At 43.0% G+C, this 26,265-nt stretch overlaps 2 protein-coding genes across 3 annotated transcripts in view; one reads left to right on the forward strand and one right to left on the reverse strand.

Annotated features, from left to right (window-relative positions):
- RPN2 (ribophorin II) overlaps positions 1–7,161 on the reverse strand; it is a 54,055-nt gene extending 46,894 nt beyond the window's left edge. Inside the window, exons 1-2 of the mRNA XM_029220471.1 lie at positions 6,838–7,161; positions 2,837–3,030 (exon numbers count right to left, since the gene is read on the reverse strand). Of these exons, the coding sequence (XP_029076304.1) occupies positions 2,837–3,030; positions 6,838–6,850 (207 nt within the window). The 5' untranslated portion in view covers positions 6,851–7,161. The remainder of the gene's footprint in view (positions 1–2,836; positions 3,031–6,837) is intronic.
- Positions 7,162–21,359: 14,198 nt separating this feature from the next.
- Positions 21,360–26,265, forward strand: part of RBL1 (RB transcriptional corepressor like 1) — a 75,622-nt gene continuing 70,716 nt past the window's right edge. The window contains exons 1-2 of one of the 2 annotated variants that reach the window (XM_029221741.1): positions 21,360–21,848; positions 24,881–25,014. In XM_029221741.1, the coding sequence (XP_029077574.1) occupies positions 21,693–21,848; positions 24,881–25,014 (290 nt within the window). In that variant the 5' untranslated portion in view covers positions 21,360–21,692. The remainder of the gene's footprint in view (positions 21,849–24,880; positions 25,015–26,265) is intronic. The other variant, XM_029221740.1, reaches the window with a different exon arrangement.

Consider the following 26,265-nt stretch of genomic DNA (forward strand, 5'->3'; position numbering starts at 1 on the left):
AATGAGAAGCCCATGCACCGCAACAGAGAGTAGCCCCCGCTCGCCGCAACTAGAGAAAGCCCGCATGCAGCAACGAAGACCCAGTGCAGCCAAAAATTAATTAATTAATTGATTAATTAATTTTAAAAAGTATCATTTCAGTTAGAGTGAGAGCGCCTCACTCCTCACTCCTCCAGGAGGCCCCCTAGACGGAATCCTATGGTCCCACAGAATTTTCAAACAGACCAGCAGAAAACTCTCATCCTGCATTCAGATCCGCCAAAATTTAACATTAGCCTAATATTCCAAATTTATCTCCTACACCTTACGATACAAAACCTCTACTGGTCAAGACTGCTCCACCCTATGTCTCCCAATTGTCTGTTCTCTCTCTTTCTCAAGCCCTTTACAGACACTGCGGGCCTTCCATACAGTATCTGCACCAGCATTGTCTGAACTCACCTGAATAAATTATAAATAGAAGCAAAACTTTTAAAATTATAATATAATAATTATTAAATAATTATAATATAATTATATAATTATGATAATAGCTACCATTCAAAGGGCCTTTCGTGGGCCAGTCACTTACTAGGCATAATATGATTTCACTTTATCTTTACAATGATCCCATGAGGAAGGCATCACAACTCCCATTTTACAGAGAGATGGAGCCAGAATTAAAAACTTGGGCTAGTGACTCTGCTGCCTGTACTCTTTTCTCTTGAACAAAACTAATTTTATTAGGAGGTATATTGACCTGGAGGGTTTAAAACAACATGAGGGAAGTCTGTTTCATTAACAGTCACACACAGGAAGGAAATATTGGGCAGCAACAAGAGACAGCTGTCAGGAAGAAATCTGAATAAGCACAGCTCTCACATAGCAGGGATTAGCAAACTTTCTGTAAAGGGCCAGAGAGTAAATATTAGGCTTTGGGGGCCAGATAAGTCTCTTCAGTAATCACTGAACACTACTGTTGAAGTGCAAAAGCAGCCATAGCAATATGTGAGTGATGGGCATGGCTGTGTTCCAGTAAACTTTTATTTACAACAACAGGCTTCAAGCTGGATTTGACCGTGGGGGCCATTATGCAGATGATGGCTGGCAGACACTGGACAATTTTCTTAACCTTTCTGAGCTTGCACTTCCTCCTCTATTACAGGATAGTATTTCTGACCATATAGAATGAAGACAACTCAAGATAACATATCCAGGGTACCTGGCACATGAGACATTCAATAAATAATAACAGGGGCTTCCCTGGTGGCACAGTGGTTGAGAGTCCACCTGCCGATGCAGGGTACACGGGTTCATGCCCCGGTCCGGGAGGATCCCACATGCCGCGGAGCGGCTGCGCCCGTGAGCCATGGCCGCTGAGCCTGCGCGTCCGGAGCCTGTGCTCCGTAACGGGAGAGGCCACAGCAGTGAGAGGCCCACGTACCGCAATAAAATAAAATAAATAAATAAATAAATAATAACAATTACTGATTCTAGTCTCGGCCAGAAAATATTTAAGCCAAGGACATCAGAAACTCTCAAAGACTACTGGATTACATAGAAACAAACAAAACACACACAGAGAGACATTCTGGCCCACTGGCAAAAACGGGACATTTTGAGCATCAAAAACAATAACAATTGCAATGGATTGCAAGACATCAACAGGGACTACCAGTTCTGACCAGGACAGAAATAAACGTACTGAATTTATCAGCCTGTCATAAATAACTGTAAAACTGAACAAAACAGATGAAGCTGAGATGCTGGACAACAGACAGGACAAGGCCATGACCCTTGAAAGAATGTAAGCAGTATGACAATAGTACAAATGATGGGAGTTTAAAGAGAAATATATTGTTATAAGGTTCCTTCCTTATTCGTGATGTGGCAAAATAATAATTCAAAGTATACTGTGATAAGTTAAGATGCATATTACAATCTCTAGAGCAACCTCTAAAAAAATAAGCTAAAAAGCCAATATAAGAGATAAACTGGAATATTTAAAAAAAAAAAGATTCAGTCTAAGACAGCAAAGGAGGAGGGAAAAAATGGATAAATAGAAAACAAGATGGTAAACTTAAACCCAACAGTATAGTTACAAAACAATATAAATGAACTAAATCTCCAATTAAAAGACAGAGATTGCCAGAATGGATAAAAAACAAGTCCCTACTATATACTGTGTACAGGAGATAGATTAGTGTGACAACACCTGAATCCACTGATTCAACTTTATCATAACTAAAAATGAAACAATCAGATATTATGCATCCACTGATAGGAAGCACACAGCACTGCCTATGAACTATTTCTGCCAAGAAAACTGACCCTGATTATAATTAAGCCTCAAGAGCTAACTATCAGTTTATAGGAATTAAAGAGATAAGGAAATATGTTCAAAAACAGCATGAGGGGCTTCCCTGGTGGCGCAGTGGTTGAGAGTCTGCCTGCCAATGCAGGGGACGCGGGTTCGAGCCCTGGTCTGGGAGGATCCCACATGCTGCGGAGCGACTGGGCCCGTGAGCCACAATTACTGAGCCTGCTCGTCTGGAGCCTGTGCTCCACAGCAGGAGAGGCCACAACAGTGAGAGGCCCGCGTACCGCAAAAAAAAAAAAAAAAGTTTCTAAAGAATCTATGACTTGCTCTCCTTTATATTCTACTAAAACACCTGGCATGGTCCTAACATATATTAGGCATTCAAAAAACAAAAAAAAAAGGATCTGTCAGACTGATATAAATATTTATTATATTGGGTCTGCCTTGGTTATCCTCAAATGAGCAAGGGTTAGTTTTGAAGTACACAAAAGGAACCCAGTGAAGGCATGAGGCCACCAAGACAAAAGTGGTCTTTACCTTTACATCTGGCACCTGGGCACCAAGGCTGCTGAGTCCCACGATGGAGTAGAAAGCAGATTCCAAACTTGTGAAAGGGCGATCCAGCGAGGCTTTCAGTCTCTCCACATCATGCCTAGTGAGGTAGTGAGTGGGCGTCAGAGCATGGACGCTGGCTATGATTGTCAGGGCCAACAGGAAGACAGTGCTTGAACCTTGGGGGGAAACGACTATTAAATAAATACACTCCACACTATTCCAAAGTTCTACACAAAGTTCCAATGATGAGGCACACCAAGGTCTGGGAACCAAATTATGTGAGGAAGGGTGAGGGAACTGGGAGGTTCAACCTGGAGACACGCCTTGGGGAAGTGGTGGGCATGGTCTTCAACTCTTGAACGACAGTCCTCCCAGCAGCCTCTGTGCCTCTAAAGCAAGGAACTCATCATGCCATTCCCATCTCAAGTACATTTGTAACTCGTATGCCTCGTAGGACAAACCCGACCCTGAATCCTCCCCAGTGGCCTTGCCCGTCCCAACCAGATCTCCTCCCCCACTCTTTCCTCTGTTGCTCTCTGCCCTCCTCTCTGCTCCTCTAAGTAGTCGTGTTCTTTCCCACCCAGCTCTTTTGCATGCCTTCTCCTGCTTAATTTCGACTTTCAGGTTTCGAGTATCTCTTCCTTAAGAAGCCTCCCAACAGCCCTCCTTTGGATGAGGTCCCAGTACTATAAAGTAGCAAACAACGAGGTTTCTGGGGCCAGGTTTAAATCCTAGCTCTGTCACTTCTTAGCAAGGTGGCCATGGCAGTTACAATGTGACCAGCTGTGTCTCAGTTTTCTCAAGTGTAAAGTGGGATAATAACAGTATCTACCTCAGGGTTGTTAGGATTACATGCGTTAATACAGAAAATGTTAGTGACTGGCACATATATAGGTAAGTGCTATATAAATGTTAGCTACTCCTTCTATTACATTATTGTTGTTGTTGTTCCTATATCTGCTCACAGCAACCTGCACTTCTATGCAGAATTTTTCACAACTAAAATTAGTAGTGTAATGTCTTATTCCTCTGCTAGACTGTAAGCTTCATGACAGAGACCGTTGCTTTTATTCATCCCAGTAATTCCAGATCTTGCACATTGCTTGGCACATAGCAGTACTGAATTAATATTTGCTGAATAAATGGAAAGAAAAATCAATCCTCATCTATTATGCCCCAGGGGACAGAGAGAAATCACAGAAGTGGAACATTTCTACTTTTCATTTGGAAAAAAACACATTCAAATGGGCAACTTCATGAACAGTCTGCCTTCCAAGTAACAGTAATCACAAGGTTAACATTAATGATTACTGCTCCTTTGCCTATGGCGTCAAATTTAGTTTGAACTAGAAATACCTTAAATACCTTAAAAAAGGTATTTTACAAATAAGAAAACTGAGGACCAGAACAGCTTGGAGATAGCCAATCTTGGACTCAAACCCAGGTCTATCTATGGAGTTCGCACTCCACTATTTTTTAGAGAATGTTGTAGAAGGGATGCCTACACTAGGGGCATGAATGTTACTGTTATTTAAGTCCTCGTGTGTGTTAAATAACCTAAAGAATGCAAAAGCTCTTGAAAAAAACTAGAAAGAGATCTATAATGTGGATCATCATTCATCAAATATTTATTAAGTACCTACTATGTACCAAGCACTATTTTTGGTATTAAAAATACAACAGGAAACAGAACAAAAACCCCTAATCTCATGGAGCTTACATTCTAGTTGGAAAAGAAAGACCTTACACAAAATAATTATGAAACATTATTTATCATCTTAGAAGGTGAAAAGTGCTATGAAGAAAAATAAAGCACAGAAGGAATATCAGGAAGAGCTGTAATTTTAAATATGGTAGCCTGTGAAGCCCTAAGAAATAAAGATATTGTGTGTAAACCTGAAGGAAAAGGAGCAAGTCATAAAGAAATTTGGAGGGAAACTATCCCAAGAAAAGCAAGGGCAAATACCCTGAATCAGGAGTGCAGATGGTGTTTTTCGCATTAGCAAAGAGAACAATATGGCTGGAGAGGATTAAGCAAGGGTTGAGAAGTAGGGACAAGGTAACAGACGTAGCAGAGGCCAAATCAAGAGGGCATTATAGGGACTTTGGCTTTTATAAAGTGAGATGGGAGCCACGGGAAAATCTTGAGCAGAGGAGTGACTCGACTTACATTTTAACAGGAACTTTGTGTTGAGAATAAACAATACTGTGTTGAGATTATAGAGAAGTAAGGATAGAAGACTACTGCCATAACCCAGGAAAAAAGATGCTGGTGGTCTAACCCAGGGTGACAGCAATGGAGGTACTGAGAAGTGGTTGAAGTCTGGCTAGAATTCAAAGTTAAAGCCAGAATTGATAACGGATTGAAAGATGTAAAAGAGGAATCAAGATACTTATGCTGGGCTTCCCTGGTGGCGCAGTGGTTGAGAGTCTGCCTGCCGATGCAAGGGACGTGGTTCGTGCCCCGGTCCGGGAAGATCCCACATGCCACGGAGCGGCTAGGCCCGTGAGCCATGGCCACTGGGCCTGCGCGTCCAGAGCCTGTGCTCCGCAACAGGAGAAGCCACAACAGTGAGAGGCCCGTATGCACGCACTCAATACCTTAAGATCTAGTGAGTAACTATGACTAGCTTTTGCCAGGTCGACTGTAAGTTCCCCTAACACAGCATCTGTGCCAGAATCCTGATATTCCCACCTCATATTAATCATAACAACTGCGGGGTCTAAAATTTGAGCACTTAACATGTGTACGGTATGCCCACACTATGCTAAATAGTTTGCATCCATTTAGTCATTAAATCCTCACAACATCCAAGTGAGTGCGGTTTACAGACCATGAAATTGAGTCTCATAAATAGTTACCTGCCCTAAGACACGTAACTAGGTGAGAACCAAACTGCAGGAGCTCTATTATCCTCAACCTCTCAAATAATGGAGCAGTGAGTTCACTGACTTACTCACTTTTACCTGGGGCAAGTTACTTCCCTTCTCTGATATTCCATCTGTCAAACGGAAATAATAACAGTACACATTTCCCAAGTTGTTGTGAGACTACATGAGGTTCCATCCTGCACAGTGCCCACTCAATACCTAGCAATATAGTTAAGCTTACTGAGTGCTCACTTAGTGCCGCACTGTTCCACGCTACGCAAGGAGATTATCTGATTTAACACTCACTGTAATTCATGAGGTAGATAACTTTACTAACCTATTTTACAGATGAGAAACTGAGGGGCAGAGAAATTAAGTAACTTGCACAGGGTCACATTAACGAATACGTGGCAGACTCCAAGTCTGTACCGGAGACTCTAACTTCAGGACTCATGCTCTAAGCTCCCAAAGAGAGGTGACTGACTGTCTTGCCCCTTTCATTAAAAAGGAAACCATGGTCCAAAAACAGGACGAGGGACTTCCCTGGTGGCGCAGTGGTTAAGACTCTGTACTCCCAAAGCAGGGGGCCCGGGTTCGCTCCCTGGTCAGAGAACTAGATCCCACATGCATGCCGCAACTAAGAGTTCGCATGCCATAACTGAGGACCCTGCCTGCCGCAACCAAGACCTTGTGCAACCAAATAAATAAGTAAATAAATATTTTTTAAAAAAACAGGACGATTTGGCCAAAAGCTCACTCTTACGCCTCCTGGCCCGGAAGCCCGCGCAAGTCAAATGAATGAGTTAAGTCGGCCCGAGCGTTATCCGCGGCCGCGGTCCCTGGCTGGGCCTCGGGGGGACCCGCAGCTCCGCGCCGCACCCGTACCCAACTCCTCCTCCGCGACAGTCCCACCCGCTGGCCAACCCTTCGTCAGACGCTCGACCCCAAAAGCCCGAGCCCGAGCCCATGCCCATGCCCCTGCCCCGCAGGGGAAGGGGATCCCGCCTAGCCAGCTCCTGGGCGGCGAGCACTAGTCTCCCGCGGGCGAGGGCCCACTCGCCAAGGCGTGCGGGCCGCGGGACCCCGTTGTCGAGCCATGCGCAACGCCTCACCCGGCGGCGCCATTCCTCCTAGCAGGTCCCACCAAGGCCCGAGACACAGGCGGACTTCCGCTCGGGAAAGTGGCTCCAAGACTGCGCCGGAGGGGACGCCAGGGATTCGCGGCAGACCCCGCGTACTAGGATGGGCTCTAGGCACAGGTCAGTCCCCGCCGTCCCGCTGGGCCGGGTCACTCCCAGCAGCTGCGGCCGTAATTCCAGTCCTCGCGCGCAGAGTGCGCTGCAGTCTTCGAGTACAGGCCCGCTTCTCCCCCGCACCCTGGCCCACTTGGAACCGACCGCCTCACAACCGTCCCATTCCGGGCGCTGCCGGCACGCGGTTGGACGAGGCCTTGGGGGGGGGTGGGCCTTATATGCGTCCTCCTGTGATTGGCCTACTGCGCTGTCACTCAGTCGTCTCTCTGCAGCCCGGCCGATTTTAAAGGAATAGGAAGGGTCCGGTGGGGAAGGGCCAGCAACGTTCGAGGGGTTTCGGGTTTTGTTAGAAAATTAAAAATTATGGCAACTTTCTCCAAAGATTGTTTCGGTTCTTAATAACTGACCTACGAGTGATTTTTTTAAACTGATTTGCACAGCATTTGTGTGAGGGGAATATTAGCCCTAACAGGCTCAAAAAAGGAAGTGACTTATCTAAGAACTCAATAATAGCTAACTCTGATTATTGGGAGTTTACGGGATAGCCCGACAGTGTACTGAGCACTCCATGTACACTATTTCATTTACTCCTCATCACCATTCTGTGAAATATGCACTAGTTGTATTCCCATTTTATAGAGAAGGAAACTAAAATATTTGAACCCGTACAGTCTGACTCCATAATCTGTGCTTTTAACTATTATGAACATATAAAGTATTCACTATGCGATAACTCTTACTATAATCAGTGTCCCGGAAATTATTATCCTAAATAAGGGAGAGTCAGTTCTTTCTATGTCTGGTACTGTGCTGTCGGGTATGGTATACTAGCCATTAAATATGTGGATATTTTAATTTGAATTTAAATTAATTAAAATTAAAAATTCAGTTTGTCAGTTGTACTTACCACATCTCAAGCACTCAGTAGCCACATGTGGCTGGTGGAGATCATGTTGGACCGTGAAGAATTATAGAACATTTCCATTACCACAGAAAATTCTATTGGACAGCACTGATCTAGAATATATAAAGAACTCTTCCAACTCAGTAATAAGACAACCAATGGTGTGCTGAAGCCTCATACTGGCTTGGAAAATCAACTGTTAAATTTATCAGGAATTTTGATAAACAACAAGGTCCTATTGTATAGCACAAGGAACAGTATTCAATATCCTGTAATAAAACAAAATGGAAGGGAATATGAAAAAGAGTATATATGTATAACTGAATCAGTTTGCTGTACACCAGAAACTAACACAACATTGTAAATTAACTATACTTCAATAAACATATATATAAATAAAAGGAATTTTGCAAATTGGTTGTTAAATACAGCTATTTAGAAACATTATACGCACTTACAATGAAATAAAGTATATTGAAAACCGAAGTCATCATTTCCTAATTATTTTGCTGTATTTTACCATCATCTGTGTTTTTGTGGTAGCTTATATCTATAATATCTGAATAGTGAAAATCTTATATCATGGTGTGCTACTACAAATCTCTTCCCAGTAACATTAATAGCTGAATTTTGGCTACAATAAGAATATTTACCCCATACAGTCAGCACATGCTACAGACCAGAGCTTGACTTATTGCTTTTTTACTGTGTAAACTTAATGTTGGAGAAAATGTTAATAGAGATTAAACTTAAAAGTATATTGCATCAATCAGTTTCACATTGTCAATAGCACAAAAACTTGAGGAAATATTCTTCTCCTGTTTGAAAACTATTATCCCATTCAGAAAAGAAGTCACTTCTGAAGTTTCAGTTACATCTTACTCGTTAATATAAATGAAAATATCAAACTTCAGAACTACACTGAGAGAGTCTTTTTTAAACATTTACCAACATACTTTTGCAAGCAATCCAATAAAAAACATGGGGGCTTCCCTGGTGGCGCAGTGGTTGAGAGTCCGCCTGCCGATGCAGGGGACACAGGTTCGTGCCCCGGTCCGGGAAGATCCCACATGCCGTGGAGCGGCTAGGCCCGTGAGCCATGGCCGCTGAGCCTGTGCGTCCGGAGCCTGTGCTCCGCAACGGGAGAGGCCACAACAGTGAGAGGACCGTGTACCGCAAAAAAAAAAAAAAAAATGGTCAAAAGATTTGAGTAGACACTTCATCAAAGATATACAAATAGCAAATAAGCACGTGAAAAGATGACCAACAGCACTGCATATTAAACCACGGTGAAATATTGCTACACATCCACTGGAACGGTTGATAATAAAACGACCAACAATACCAAATATTGGCAATTATGTGGAGCAACTGAAACTCTCATATACTGCTGATAGAAATGTAAAGCGTGGGCTTCCCTGGTGGCACAGTGGTTAAGAATCTGCCTGCCAATGTAGGGGACACGGGTTTGAGGCCTGGTCCGGGAAGATCCCACATGCTATGGAGCAACTAAGCCCGTGCACCACAACTACTGAGTCTGTGCTCTAGAGCCTGAGAGCCATAACTACTGAAGCCCACACGCCTAGAGCCCGTGCTCTGCAACAAGAGAAGCCACCGCAGTGAGAAGCCCGTGCACCGCAATGAAGAGTAGCCCCCACTCGCGGCAACTAGAGAAAGCCCACATGCAGCAATGAAGACCCAACGCAGCCAAAAATAAACAAATGAAATAAATAAATTTTTAAAAAATGAAATGTAAAATGCAACAGGCATTTTGGAAAACAGATTGGCAACTTGCTTTTTCATTCACTAATATAGGCTAGACATTCAGCAAATATAGATCTATCCAGTCATTCACTGAATCAATATTTATTGAGCATTGCCATGTGCCAGGCACTATTCTAGTCTCTTAGAATACATTCATGAACAAAACAGCCAAACATACAAACAAGAAAATGAAATAAATTTTTACAGTAAACAAACACAAATGAACTTGGTGATTGTCGGTAATGGTTAAATACTATGAAAAAAATAAATGTGGGGCTGGGGTGGGAAGAAGCTTACTTAATCTAAATTGGTGATCAATAAATGCCTCTCTGAGGAGACATTTAAGCTTGCACTTGAGTGATGAGACAGAAGCAGTCCTGAAAAACTAATTTTTCTAATCCCCTCTTCATCCGTAGGACCTGTAGTTGGGAAGAAGTAGTGGTCCCTTGTGCTTCTGACAATGATTCAGGAAGTGTGGATTTGCAGCTGAGCAACTTAGAGGATATTAAAAAAGGCCCAAGTAGCCTTGAACTTACAGGTGGAAAGGGGAAATATTAGAAAGGGGGAGGGGGCAGGGCAAAGGGAATCTTTTCAAGTCTAGCTCTTGACTATACTTTTTCTTTTTTTTGATTTTTTCTTTTTGACTATACTTTGACAATGAATCTGGTCCCTGACTTTAAGACCTTGGAATATGATTGGCAAAATGAGATAAGATGCATTATTCTAGACATATAGTAATCTAAACTTGGTGCTAAGACAGGTGATACTGAAGACTTGGACAGAGTCTAAGTGCTAGGAGGATTCTGAGAAGGGAAGGGTAGGTGTGGATGGAAGCTGGATGAGACTACAGAATAACTTTCATTTTTTCTACAAACATTTACTGAGAACCAGTTGCTGGGCATACGACAGTGAACAAGACCGACATGGTCTCCGCCCTCATAGAATTGACATTATAGTGCTGAAAAGGACCAAAAAAAGTAAACAGACAATAAATAAAGTAATTACAAGTTTACAGTAAATACTATGAAAAAATTGAACAAGGGGTGAGACAAAAAATAAGGGCGATGGGAACCTACTTTAAACCATGGTTGTCAGAGAACACCTGTCTGAGATGGTGCCGTTTAAAGCTAAAGGAGGCCTCAAGGCCATGAAAGACCAACCCAGGTGAGAAGTAGAGGGAAGAGCATTTCAGGTGGGTAGAACAGCATGTACATGAGACAGCAAAGACTACAGTGTGTCTAAGGAACTACATTCATTCACTTGTACATTCATTCAACAAATATTTATTGAAGCCCTACTGTGATCTTAACACTGATCTAGCTGCAGAATAGACACAGTGTACTTACAAACAAATGATTGGAACTCAATATAATGTGCATGATTAAGGGTTGGGGAGGGAGTAGGGAGCAGACAGAGAAAGGCTTATTAGCAGCTAGAAGGATACTTAGCTAATATGGGCAAAGAGGGGATTCAGGAAAGGCATCCTGGAGCTGAGCTCTGATGGATAAGTAGGGGTTAGCTAGGCAAAGAGAGGTAAGGGAAGGTGGGGGACAGGAAGAAGAAACATGCAGGCAGAAGGAAAGCCTGTGCAAAGATCAGAGGTGAACGAGAACATGGCTTCTAGTGGACGAGAGGCATGTGGCAGAGAGTAGGAGGAATTTGCAGAAGAGGCTATTCAGGAAACCAAGAAGAGTACAAAAGTAGAGTGGTAGAAACCCTCAGATGATAGGTGTGTTAGGGAGAAACTAGGAAGACTGTTGGCACAATAGGAATAAGGAATTTGGTATTAGAAAATGGAGGAGGCAAGGATGTAAAGCTACATGAAGAGCCACCATAATCACTGTCACTCAGTGAGCAAAAGAATAATATCTGCCAACACTTCGCTGGAGCCGGCTCTGTATCAGCCAAATGAAGAAAGTTTTGTTATCATCCCCATTTTGGAAATGTAGAAATAGGCCCAGAGAAAGTAAGGTCACACAAGGTCAGAATGCTAGAAAGAGGCAGAACACGGATCCGAGCCGAGGCAGACTCTGGAGCCTTTGCCCAAAGTATATTCCAGGTTGGGAAGGAGGTACCTCAAACACTTACTCTGCAGCCTGCTCCGGTGGGAAGAGATCAGCACCAAGGGCTGCTATAGTTTAAGCTCTAGTCACCACAGGGTCAAAGACTTGAATTTGAATAATAATATCTACAATTTAAGTGCTTAATATGGACCACAGATTGGGATAAGTCTTTTCCCACTTATCTCACTTAATCCTTCCAATAACCCTGTTTTATTGGTATGTATTATCTCACTTAATTATCTCACTTAATCCTTCCAATAACCCTGTTTTATTAGTGAGGAATCTAAGGTTTCAAGAGGCAAACTAATTTAATAAATGTCACATAACTAGCAAGTGGTAGAGCCAAGATTCAAACTAGTCTCAAACTGAGAGAAGTCCATGCTCTTAACCAGCCTGCTACTGCTCAGTCTTTTTTTTTTTTTTGCGGTATGCAGGCCTCTCACTGCTGTGGCCTCTCCAGTTGCGGAGCACAGGCTCTGGACGCGCAGGCTCAGCAGCCATGGCTCACGGGCCCAGCCGCTCCGCGACATGTGGGATCTTCCCGGACCGGGGCACGAACCCGTGTCCCCTGCATCGGCAGGCAGACTCTCAACCACTGCGCCACCAGGGAAGCCCTACTGCTCAGTCTTAAAGGTTTTTGTAGCTTAGGAGGCCCTCAGAGTACATTGAATTTGTAATTGAGAAAACTGAGACTCAAGAGGGGAAGGGACTTGTCCAAGGTTGCAGAGGAAATAGTAAAGGTGAGAACAGGACCTGTCTATTCTGATGTACAGTGGTTCTCCCCACTAAACCGTACGACTTCACACAGTACAGAGGCGTCATCCAATGTCTTTCTTCCGGTGTTACAGACTCGGATATCCCTGGACTCCCTTGGGAATCCCTCACAGACACCTTCAGACACCTGACCCACCAGGGCCCCCTCGGTGAGGTCATTGTTGAGAGGCTGATTCCATCCATCCTGGAGTTTTTTAATGGTGAACTAAAGGTATGCACAGCAATTCTCTGAGTCATCCAAATTATTCTGCCGTTCCAACACATATTTTAAACATTATATAAATTATAGTGTAGAAGTTATTTATAAAAAAATTTGTAAAATTTATTTATATTTATACTGTCAACTGAAAAAGAAATGCACAGCCTACAAGTTAAGAGTTACGTTTTTTCGGAGGCCTTACTGAGGACTAGAGCCTGGGATGACAGTGTCTCTGACAGCTCTGAGGGACTCTTCCAAAGAAGTAAGGGAGGAGCCAGGATAAGAAGGAGTTTTTGCTGGAAAAAACAAACAAACATGTAGTGAAACATCAAAAGATGACTGCTAATCTCAAAAACAGACATCTCAAGTTTATGATTTTAGTGCTTTTCTACATAGGGGAAGATGTGGGACAGCTGGTGGCTTCAGCATCCTTTGTTTACTGAAATGGCAGGTGACATTCTTTGTCCACAGTACTTTTATATTTATTTTTATATTTATAATAAATATATTTACATATTCTTATAAATTATATTTATGTTTATAAAAATTATAAATTTCCTATAAAAACAAAGAAAATTGTAATAAAAGTTACAGGTTAATCTTCCCTAATCCCCCTCTCCTAAGATAACTCCTGTTAACATTTTGGTATATATATTTTCAGACTTTCTTCTGTGCATACAAATGCATGTAATTATAGAAAAACACACGTCAGAGATGGTGGGAGAAAAAAATTTTTCTAGGTCAGTAACTATAGATCTGTATTATCTTACTTAATACAGTATTCCTTGTTTAGGTAAAACACTCGTTCATTCTATGGGAGCACATAACAGAAGAATTTATCTTGACCTGGGGATAAGGGAATGCATTTCTGAGGAAGTAACCCTTGAGGAGCTCAAATCTAAGGAATGAATAGGAGAAACTAGGGGAGGTTAGAATTGGAGGGAGTGTTCCAGAAATAGGAAATGAAACGTTTAACAACCTTGTGGCAGAAAGGAGCAGAGCATGTCTGATGAGCTCAGAGAAGCCTGGTACATCTTAATCACAGTGTCAACGGTGTCTGTCATTTGTCAACAGATACTTAGGTTGTTTCCATATTTACTGTGAATAATGCTGCAGTGAACATGGGAGTGCAGATACCTCTTTATCCAGATTTCATTTCCCTTGAGTGTATATACACAGATGTTTTTGGTTTGTGAAAATTCAACAAGCTTTACATTCTCTCTATGTGTAATGCCAATAAAATTTTTTTAAAAAGACTTAAAGCCAGAATGTTGGTCTTCATTTTTGACTTGGATTACTCTTTATACTTCATGTCAGCAGGGCTTTATAAAGGATTTCTTTGTAATTAATAAAGGGGATGGATTGCTGCAGTGAATTTAAAAAAAAAGTCCATCCTGTGCCTTGACCTAAATCCACAGCCAGTCAGGGAAATAGATGAGTAAGAAGGTAATTTTATCAGAGTATCACAAATACCATGTTAGCAATATGCACATGTGGTTTATGGATACACTTAGAAGGATACCTGACCCAGCTTCAGGAGAAAATGCATGATCCAAGTCTTGAAGCATATATAGATTTCAGTCAGTAAACAAAAAGTGTAAAGAAATCAGAAGGTGAAAAGGCCCAGAAGCAAGAAAGGGCAGCATGAAACTTAACTAGGCTAAAGCTCAGAATGCTACCAGGCAAGGCAAAAGATGAATTTGAAGAGGTTAGCTGCCATCACATTGAGAAGGGCCTTGACCTCCATGAGTGCTGTTGAAAAGAGTTTCAGTAGGGAGTAAAATGATCAAATTTTCATTTTATAAAGATGAAACTGGTGATAGCTGGATGAATAGATTGGAAGGGGGCAGAACTGGAGCAGTGTAACCCAATGTTGGCTTGCTATACTAATCCAGGTGAGAGTCAGGCCATTGAAGTCAGCTTCTTGCTATATTTGCTGCTTACTGTCCAGAGAGCTTATCAGTTTATACCATCTACATGCAGGGGAGAAAAGACTGGAAGAAATTTTCTCAAGATATGTAGAATTATTGGTGTCTTTTATTTTCTTCTTTATACTTTATTTTTTCAAAGTTTCTACAACAGATACTGTGTTTATAATCAGAAAAAGACAATAATACAAAAGATTTTATTGTTCAAATCAGGACTTGCATTTTAATAGGAAACAAAGACTCAAAATAATGATTTTAATGACATCAGGAGAGCTGGAAGTAATAGCATCAGAGGTCACCTTTAGGACCTTAATTAGACAGCAGTACACAGGGTGAGTAGGTGGGGAAGCAAAGACTAAAGATGGGGAGAGCCATCATGGAGCGCTTGGTAAAATCTAGCTGAGAGGGAAAATGAGGTCCCACACCCAGGCAGAACCAGTGGACAAGGAATTTTATCCTCTGTAACTTATTCGTTCCTTATAATAAAAAACTAATCTTGGATTGAATGAGATGTCAGTTGTTTAAAACATTCCAAGAAACTTTTCAAAAGCCTTTACAATTATAAAATGAGATTATAATGCATAATTGTGTTTTTATCATTTTTCTACAAACTCAGAGTGAACCTGAGAAGCCAACATTCCTAAGATCTTTGTCTTCTCTCAGCCGAACTCTACCTTATGATGAAACCACAGTCATTCATTCCCAGCCACATAGTAGACACTGTGCATATGCCCAATGTAAGTATTGTGACCTTATCACAAATTATCGGGACCATGCAAATTCAGTGACTTGGCTAACAAATTTTAGTGGCTTTACCTATATTATCAATTCCCTCAACCTCTTCACATATCAGTATCTCTGCATAGAGGAGAAATACTCAGGGTACTCCACAAATATGGTCACACTTGAAAACCAATTGAAAGAGGAGCAGCAAGGCGAGCAACAGCATTTAAATTTCTCAGTAAGGGGCTTCCCTGGTGGCGCAGTGGTTGAGAGTCCGCCTGCCGATGCAGAGGACGCAGGTTCGTGCCCCGGTCCGGGAAGATCCCACATGCCGCGGAGCGGCTGGGCCCGTGAGCCATGGCCGCTGAGCCTGCGGGTCCAGAGCCTGTACTCCGCAACGGGAGAGGCCACAACAGTGAGAGGCCCGCGTACCACAAAAAAAAAAAAAAAAAAAAAAAAAGATGGTATGGTACTGGCACAAAAAGAGACATACAGATGAATGGAACAGGGTAGAAAGTCCAGAGATAAACCCATGCACATATGGTCACCTTACCTTTGACAAAGGAGGCAAGAATATACAATGGAGAAAAGACAGCCTCTTCAATAAGTGGTGCTGAGAAAACTGGACAGCTACATGTAAACGAATGGTATTAGAACACTTCCTAACACCATACACAAAAATAAACTCATAATGTATTAAAGACCTAAATGTAAGGCCAGGCACTATAAAACTCTTAGAGGGAAACATAGGCAGAACACTCTATGACATACATCACAGCAAGATCCTTTTTGACCCACCTCCTAGAGAAATAGAAATAAAAACAAAAATAAACAAATGGGACCAAATGAAACTTAAGAGCTTTTGCACAGCAAAGGAAACCATAAACAAGACAAAAAGACAACCCTCAGAATGGGAGAAAATATTTGCAAATGAAGCAACTGACAAAGGATTAATCTCCAAAATATACAAGCAGCTCATGCAGCTCAATATCAAAAAAACAAACAACCCAATCCAAAAATGGGCAGAAGACCTTAACAGACATTTCTCCAAAGAAGTTATACAGATTGCCAACAAACACATGAAAGGATGCTCAACATCACTAATCATTAGAGAAATGCAATTCAAAACCACAATGAGGTATCACCTCACACCAGTCAGAATGGCCATCATCAAAAAATCTACAAACAACAAATGCTGGAGAGGGTGTGGAGAAAAGGGAACCCTCTTGCACTGTTGGTGGGAATGTAAATTGATACAGCCACTATGGAGAACAGTATGGAGGCTTCTTAAAAAACTAACAATAGAACTACTGTATGACCCAGCAATCCCACTACTGGGCATATACCCTGAGAAAACCATAATTCAAAAAGAGTCATGTACCACAATGTTCATTGCAGCTCTATTTACAGTAGCCAGGACATGGAAGCAACCTAAGTGTCCATCGACAGATGAATGCATAAAGAAGATGTGGCACATATATACAATGGAATATTACTCAGCCATAAGAAGAAACGAAATTGCGTTATTTGTAGTGAGGTGGATGGACCTAGAGTCTGTCATACAGAGTGAAGTAAGTCAGAAAGAGAAAAACAAATACCGTATGCTAACACACACACACACACACACGGAATCTAAAAAAAGAAAAATGGTTCTGATGAACGTAGGGGCAGCACAGGAATAAAGACACAGACATAGAGAATGGACTTGAGGACATGGGGAGGTGGAAGGGTAAGCTGGGACGAAGTGAGAGAGTAGCATTGACATATATACACTACCAAATGTAAAATAGCTAGCTAGTGGGAAGCAGCTGCATAGCACAGGGAGATCAGCTCAGTGCTTTGTGTCCACCTAGAGGGGTGGGATAGGGAGGTGGGAGGGAGGCCCCAGAGGGAGGGGATTTGGGGATATATGTATACATATAGCTGATTTATTTTGTTACACAGCAGAAGCTAACAAAACATTGTAAAGCAATTATGCTGCAATGAAGATGTAAAAAAACAAAACAAAACAATGATATAGTTTAGTTACAATCCAAAAGAGGAAAAAAAAAAAGAGTACTGCTTAAATTTGCTTTATTTCATAAGGGAAATAAGGGAACTCAAGAGTATTTTCCTTTTATCGTGGCCTCATTTCCAAGGCCTGCACTTCCTAATAATTCAATTCAGGACAGTCTGAGAATTACAACATGGCAAACGGAAAAGTCATAGACATGAGTGGTTAATTGGATGTAAAGGGTTACAGATCAGATGAATCAAAACATAGGAGGGGAAAATGGAAGGCTTTACATAGATAGGATATGACTTACTGAAAATCCAAAGTTAGAGCCCAGATTCACTCCTGAGGAGAAAACAACAACAACAGAGAGTGTTTCTCAGTTTTTGTTTGTTTGGTGGATGACCTTTGAGAGGTGTTTCTTTTGTTCTTGGATCATTTTCAAGCCAGCAATGCCCCTCAGTTCAAATCTGGATGATCTGAAAGTCACAACAAAGGAAGAATCAGTATCTTGCACGTGGCAGGCATTCAGTAAACATTTTTGGAATGAAGAAATGAAGGGTTTTCAGGACTTAGTATGCATGAAGTGGGACAAGAATCAGGAGAATCAAATCCAGCTGCAAAGAAGAAATGGGCTATAGTACATACACTGCAACTCACTGAAAGCCCAACTACCTACTAAAAGGATGAAAAACGGGGCAGAGTCTCAGGTTCTATTTGATTTATAATTCCTGAGAGCTGTTTCCTTTTATCTTGGTTTCTTTTCAAGGCCAGAATGACCCTCTGAAGTTCAGATCTGGATAAAAAAGAGATTGATTAGTTATGGCAAAGGCAAAAAACTTGAGGGTTCTCAGCTCTTGTGATCTTGTCCAGGACTAGCTACGAAACCCAGGATCTCATGGGGTAGACTTACTTTTACTGCATTTTTCCTCAAAAAATTCCAACCATGATGTCTGCATTTGACAGAGCCAGTGATATTTCTCAAGTTGTTCCAAACCTTTCCCACTCTCAACACCCGACTGTATGTTGCTATTTTGCTCTCACCAGAGCACCTAGCCGTTCTGCTTAATCTAGATGTGAGGTGACCCCCTTCCAGACAAGAGCTGTGAAGAGGAAGGGCAGGCTCTGGATCCCCGGCTTGGCCACTTTCTCCGGAGCCTGACTATATTGATGATCTTTTTTTATTTTCAATCTCTGCCTGCTGCCTGTCTCTGATTACTCGCATGCTTGCGTTTCCCAGTCCTAGAAAATACCCTTCCATTTGGCTCTCCTCCACCAGACTACTTAAAGAGAAGTTTTTACTTCCTACTTCAACTTTCTGACCTTCCTCCCATTAGCCCCTCAATCACAGTAATCTGGCTTCCACTCCCACTGTGCTAAAGGCAGCTGTCTCTGGCAAAGGTCACTGAAAACATATTAAAGATAATACATGAGGTCTTCTTTGAATTCCTCATCCTATCTGAGTTCTCTGTCATGTTGGTAGTACTCTATGGAGTAATTCTTTCCTGGCCTCTGAAATATTGCTCCTTGTTTTTATACCTCTCTGGACAGTTTTTTTTTTTTTTTTTCATTCACTCCTAAAGTTTTGCCCATCCCTGAAATGTTGGTGTTCCTAAAGGTTCTACCCCTGAGTCTCTTCTCATGCCAACACATTCCCTGAGTGATATGAACCTGCTCCCTTAGCTTCAGGTACTGCCTGAAAATTCCCAAATCTTCATGTCTAGGCTGTCTCCACTCCTGGAGCTCTCTCTTAAAGAAGCACAGTAGGTTAATTAGAAAACAAATGAGCCAGTACAGGAAGACCTTCATTCATTTCACCTCCACTAATCCTGACATTTCTTTGCTGACAGGAAAGGAAGTTAGGAGGAGGGATGATAAGCCCTGTTACAGAACCCTTGGCACTGGAGATAGACCTCCCCTTAACGGCCCATAACCTCTAAGTAAAATCTCATGGGAGGTGAGTCTCTGTACGGACACTATGTGCCAACATCCCTTTCAGAAAATAATAATGAGATGGCCCTGAACTCAGCTAGAAGAAAGCAGAGTTGGAAGTTCCACATGGGCGGTTCAGTTTGCGTCTGAATTTTTAGGGGGAGTCTGAGTTTTTACTCATTTGAGACCCAGCTTGCCACAGGTTCCCAAGTCCTACCCCTCTCCAAGTGTGGAGAATGTAGAAGACTGGGAAATTGCCCAGGAGAGAGGGGCTACGTTCCAGGATCCAACAGCCTCCTTTTAAACTGCCTGCGAGCATCCCATACACAACAGTTCCAGAACTGATCTTATCCTTCTGGTTGTACTCCCATTCTAGTTGACAGTATCACCTTTCACCCTCTTGGCCCAGATGGAAACCTGGTATTGGAGACGCCTCCCCTTCAGTAGTGCCCCCTTCAGTTCTAGGACAAAGTTGTCTCTCCAGACTGGCTCCTTTCTACGCTGGACCAACCTCCCACCATCTTCATACCTCTACTCTCTACCCCATGCAATCCACGTGTGACACTGCAGCCAGAGGAACGTGTCCAAAACACATACTGATCATTCACCTCCTTTCATTAAAATCCCTGATAATGTGCACGTTTTTACCTTTATGAGATCCTTTGCAACCTAACTTGACCTGTCTTCCATTTTCATCTCTGGTGACTCCTTCCCTCATCCAAACAACAAAGGTTTTCTTTGTAATTTTTCAAACACACCATGCTAAGTACTGAGTGCCAACTACGAGTTGGTCACTCATCTATAAACTTTGGAATACAGTGAACATGAAACGAAGGCCCCTGCTCTCATGCAACTCACATTTTAGTAGGAAGAGCCAGCGAATAAACAAATAGGATAATTTCAGATAGTACAGGGGGCCTATCTGGGGGGAGATGCGGGTCAGCTATTTTATTTTATTATTTTTTTTTTTTTTGCGGTACGCGGGCCTCTCACTGCCGCGGCCTCTCCCATTGCGGAGCACAGGCTCCGGACGCGCAGGCTCAGCGGCCATGGCTCACGGGCCCAACAATTCCGCGGCATGTGGGATCTTCCCGGACCGGGGCACGAACCCGTGTCCCCTGCATCGGCAGGCGGACTCTCAACCACTGCGCCACCAGGGTCAGCTATTTTAAATACAGTGCTCAGGGGTGGCCTGACAAGATGACTTTTAGCTGAACTTGAAGGATGAGGAGGAGCCAGACAAGCAAAGATCTGGCATAGAGTATGTGGGGCTGTTTGAGCAGCACGGGAAAAAGGCTCTGAGGCAAGAACTAGTTTGGCAGCTTGGCATTTCCAAGGTTCCAAAACAAAGCAGTGAGGTTGGATCTTATATACCTGAGGAGGGGGACAATGCCCTGGTGAGGCCAGATCACATGGGGCCTTATAGGCCAGGTCAAGAAGTCTGGAAATTATTTTAAGGGCAAAAGGAATCTACTGAAGGGTCTTGTGTGAAGTACTGACGTGCTCTGATTTACCTTTTCAAATGATCACTCTGGCTCTTGGAGAAGGTGTTTTTGGTGAAGCGGAAGGGTAAGCCTCGAGACCAGCTCCACGCCTTCAGGCTTATGCTCAGGCCATTCCTAAGTCTGGAATAACAGTCTTTACTGGGTTCCAGGGTCCCAGTTCCCAGGAAGCTGAGAAAGTGGCTCCTTACTGCGTTTCTTTCAGCCCAGGTCAAGCCTCGTTTAGCGATCAAGAAGAGATGGACGGGTGTCCCCCAATAAACCTTGCCTCACCAACCCTTCAGTCATTCAAAAGACCACTCACTAGGTGCTGGAGACACTGAGGAGAGGCCGACGAGGCCCTCCCCCGCCCTCGCTGTCGAGAGACCACTTTTTTCAGGTCCCTCCTCCATCTTCTAACTCAAGGGGCAATTCTCGATCAGGCTATGGCGTCCCGGGGCAGTGACAAACCCAGGCCCGTGGGTTGGCCGGGCAGAAGAGAAGAGGTTTCCCCCTAAGATGAACGGGGCCGCCTCGCAACTGGCAGCCCAGCGGGACCCAAACCAAAGAGCCACCAAGAAAGGGAGGCGCAGCTGGCTCCAAGGCAGGATACGGACTACAACTCCCAGCAGATCCTGCGCGCGGACCGCCGATCCCTCCGCTCCAAATTTGCCCTGCCGGCTGTGTCCACCGCTGTCCGCCAAGGGCCAAGTCCAGGTTTTCTAGGCCCCGGAGTCCGTCTTCTTATCACATTTCCGGAGAGGGAGGCTGGGAGCCCTGGAGGAGAAACGGACCTTTTTGAGGAGAAACGCGGATGCAGACCATCGAAGAGACGTCGTTCTGCGGCTCCCGATTTTCGCGCGCTTTTGGCGCGGGTGGTTGTGGGTAGCGCGCCCAGGAGGGAGAAAGGAGCTGGGGGGCCTGTGACCGCGCCACCCGCCGGGCCTGAGGGTATGGACGAGGACGATCCCCACTCTGAGGGGGCGGCGGTGGTCGCCGCGGCCGGGGAGGCGCTGCAGGCCCTGTGCCAGGAGCTGAACCTGGATGAGGGGAGCGCGGCCGAAGCCCTGGACGACTTCACCGCCATCCGGGGCAACTACAGCCTAGAGGTGAGCGGCGGCAGGTGCGGGGGCGAGACCGAGCTCGCCAGGCCCCACCCCCGCCCCGCCCCTACCCCACCCTATGGGGCGGTGGGAGTTTCCCCACCGGCAAGGGTCTCTGACCAGCCCCGCGCCGAGGAGTGCGAAGCTGGAAGGGCGAGTGTAGATCAATCTCTCCATTTATTTTGAGGCGGGAAACCGAAGTCCGGAAAAGGAGTGGCTTGTCCAAGGTCACATGCCACTCAGGGGTCCCCTAGTCTTCAGACCAGTGCCACAAACGTCATGGGACTGCCCTTAAATCTGCTTAAACAGTTACTCTAATGGCAGAAGCTTACGTGAATTGTGTGCCCAGACGACACTGCCCAGCGCTTTAAATATGTCATCTTACTTGGTTCTCGCCGCCACACCTCTTCGAACATGTTGTGATCCCCGTTACACAGATGGGAAAGCTGAGCCCCGAAGAGGTTAAGCGCAAGGTCGCACCGTTAGAGGTGGAGCCGGAGTTAGGAGTCTGAGCCGTAATCTCTCCACCCTTCCGCCTCGAGGTGTGGGTTGCTCTTTCGGCAGTATTGCCACTGTACAGCAGTTTGATCAGAGCCAGTGTGCACACAATGCTTATCTCTCGGCCACAGCTTCCTCCTCTCTCAGATGGGGATAATTAGATTATCCTGATGCTAAGCACAGTGTCTGTCTCTAAACAAAATAAATGTAGGCTATCATTAGATTTTCCCCAACCGTTCTTGCATTAAGTCTTCACAACAGCCCTGTGAACATGGCAGGGCAGCGAGTATTAAACCTGCTTTCCAGGCAATATTATCAAGGCCCAGAGGATTGTCTTGCCCAGGGTCGTTCTGCTAATTGTCATAGGAACCCAGACAAGCATAAGCCCAGTATAGAGGTAGAATTGTGATGGAATGTATTTGCAATTACTCCAGTAGCCTTATGGTCAAAGGTTTTCGTGATCTAAGAGGGCTGGACTCACCCAGAGTGCTCTGCTGACTTATCACCTGGTGAAATAATCGGTGGGCTCTAAGGCATAGAGTTGGAAATTTGGAGTTGAATATGTGTGTGTGTGTGTGTGTGTGTGTGAGAAGAAGAGAGACTCTTGTATGTCTCCAGGGTAGGACTGGATAGACTGGATGAAGGACAGTGATGTGCATCTCTGGGTGACACGACTGGAAAGCTGAGGAAAGAATAAGCAGCTAAGGGAGATTATAAATTATGGTCTCTAGATTGGAAACAAACTTTTTAGAAGTCTGAGAAAGCATTTCTGACATCGAGTCCTCATTTGGTCTGTAACTGAAAAGCACTGCTGAGTGCAGACGGAGGTCAAGGTATTAACCTGGGCACATCTTTCAGATTCTTGAATATGCCAAGCTTGTTCCTACTTGTGTGCTTTCTCCATGCCAATCTCTCTGCCTGGAAACTTTTCCCTCACTCCCGACTGCAGCGAAAGTTGAAGAGCTGAATCTCCAGTTAGGCCGAGTTCATCAGGATATCTTAAATGTTTGACCAAAATCACAGCTGTGTGAATTAAGATTTTGTGAGTGTTTATTCTATCTAGAGTGTTTTATTTTCCTCTTCTTTTATGCTTTGTTTTTGGTGGAGGGCATTTTCATATATCTGCTGCTTCCTAAGAACCCCTCTGCCCAGCCCCTATCCCCTCTAGTCTACCTGACTAGCTCCTGCTTACCCACCCCACTTTCCCCCTGTACATTCTGGTGATTTTTCACCACTTAGCACTTTTGTCTCCCTCTGTGAACCCTCCCCTGACCCCCAGTCAAAATCAGTAACTACAGTATATTCTCCCATAACACTTTCTCTTCAATTCTTTTTAAAACATACATCTCACCAATTATAGATAATAGTATAATATCTGTTCCTCTTAGCTCTACACTTGGATTACCCTGATGTTAGAAACTGTTTTTGTATTTCTAAGGCCTAGCGTAAAGGAACTCAATTAAATACTATAGGTGCTTTTTTTTTTAAGGAAAAACATCAAAGCAGTAATTTTGATTCTTAAATTTTCTCTGTCTTAATAGTGTTTTCATCAAGTAGCCTGTATCCAAAAGCTGTAGAGTACTTGGATGCTGTACCCAAACAATTCGTTAATCAAGGCTTCTAAAAGTATTCAACCTTAAGCTTACCTGCCTCCTTTAATGCCTTGAGCAAATGAGACTTTTCACTATAGTACTTCAGGGTAGGAACACTAGGTCTTAGCTTTATTGGTGGCTACCCATCTCTACCCACCCCTTTTGGATTATTGCAAGAAATCTTTATCAATCATTTTATTGTTTTAGAGTCTGATCTTAAAGAGGATCTGCACAACAGTATTGTGTTGTGCTATGAGATTTGAGTCTAGTTCTTAATTTTATGTAAAACTCATCAGTGAAGTCATAAAGTGAATCTAGCTTGGATATCTCAAGCCTAAAGCAGAGAATTAAGTGTTGAATTCCCAAATGACACCTTTTTTGTAGCATTGTAAATTGAAGTGTCTGCTAAGATAGAGAGCCATACTTACTATTTTAAAGATTAGGGTAAATAATTCCCCAAATTTTTACCTCACAAAACTGACAGTCTCCTTTGTGTTGTGATGGGTATTAATTTTTATATGTGTAATTCTCTTGCCATCTTCTACTCTGTTCTTTCCTTTCTCTGCCAAACTGGTTAAAAAAGAAACCTAAAACTAAAATGGTAGGAACTTCAGCATCATCAAGGCCATGACTGGTGTTATAATATTGAGAAAGCTAATGCTGAGAAATTGAAAACTCTTCAATAATATTAGATTTGGGGTATAGGTGAGAGATCTATCTTTAGATTAATACGGATTTAGCATGTTACACAGGACTAAGAGTAAGGAGTTTTATACCCATTACTGCAACCAACTAAGTTTTGTGACCTTGGGCAAATATCTTCATTTCTCTGGCCTGTTAATACAGGATGAAAATTAGACCAGGTAATTCTAAGATCTCTTTTGATTCTAGAATTCAAGCGTTTTAACACAGTGTATCCATTTTGCTGTTTTATCTTTTGCCTGCCAGGGAGAAGTTATACACTGGTTGGCATGTTCATTATATGTTGCTTGCCGCAAAAGCATTATTCCCACAGTTGGAAAGGGTATCATGGAAGGAAATTGTGTTTCACTTACCAGAATACTACGTTCAGCTAAATTAAGGTAAAGCACTTTGATTTTTCAAACATTATTTTATAAGTCCTAAATTTAATTTTAGGATTTAATTTCTCTTTATTTTAAATCATTTAGCTTCATCCCATTCGAAGTTTGTTATCCTATAGGTATCTTTTCCCAATTCTCACATTCTTTCTCTGCCTTTCTTCCTTAAATTCTAACTTAAACCAGAGGCCTCTAAATCTTTTTAGATTTAGAGGTTCTAAATCTTTTTTCTCTGTAACTGTTTCATTAATGTTTTAAATTTGAGAATAATTTCAAGCTTTCAGAAAAGTTGCAGAAATAAGAAAACGACAAAGAACATCCATGTACCCTTGACCTAGACTCACCTTTTATTGATATTTTACTCCATTTGCTTTATCATTTGATCTTTTTCTGTTAAATAGTATTTTTTTCCTCAGCTATTTCAATTTAAGTGGTGTCCATTGTAGCCCTTTACCCCTAAATACTTCAGTGTGTATTTCCTTAAATAACTACAGTACAGTTATCAACTTCAACAGTTAACATTGATACCGTAATTTTATATAATCTAGCATCTCTATTCTAGTTTTATTGGTTGATCCAGTAACATTCTTGATAGCATTTTCTTCCTTCAAGATCCAATCTTAAAAAAAAAATAATCCAATCTAGGATCAGGTATTGCATTCACTTGCCATGTCTTTTTAGTCTCCTTTAAACAAGAACATTTCCACAGCCTTTGGCTTTTATGACATTGACATTTTTTTTTTTTTTTTGCTGTACGCGGGCCTCTCACTGCTGTGGCCTCTCCCGTTGTGGATCACAGGCTGTGGACGCACAGGCTCAGCTGCTCCACAACATGTGGGATCCTCCTGGACCGGGGCACGAACCCGTGTCCCCTGCATCAACAGGCAGACTCCCAACCACTGCGCCACCAGGGAAGCCCCGACATTTACATTTTTGAAGAGTATAGTTCACAATCACCCTGCCCCCCTTTTTAATAGATTGTTCCTCGTTTTGTTTCCTGTTTCCTTATGATTAGGTGCAGGTTTTACATTCCTAGATGGAAAACTACATAAGTGATTTTGTGTCCTCAGTATATCACATCTAGAGGCACATGATATCCTTCTGCCTCTCATTGGTGATGTTAATTTTGATCATCTGCTAACGATGTTCTCTTGTTTCTCTACTGTATGGTTGATATTTTTTCCCTTGCAAATACTAAGCAATTGGTGGGTCTTAGCTATAGCTTTTACTTGCTCTGGTATCAACTGTATGGAA

This window comes from Monodon monoceros, unplaced genomic scaffold, assembly GCF_005190385.1.
Source record: "Monodon monoceros isolate NGI ecotype Baffin Bay Population unplaced genomic scaffold, NGI_Narwhal_1 Super_Scaffold_13, whole genome shotgun sequence".
In the NCBI taxonomy this organism is placed as follows: Eukaryota; Metazoa; Chordata; class Mammalia; order Artiodactyla; family Monodontidae; genus Monodon; species Monodon monoceros.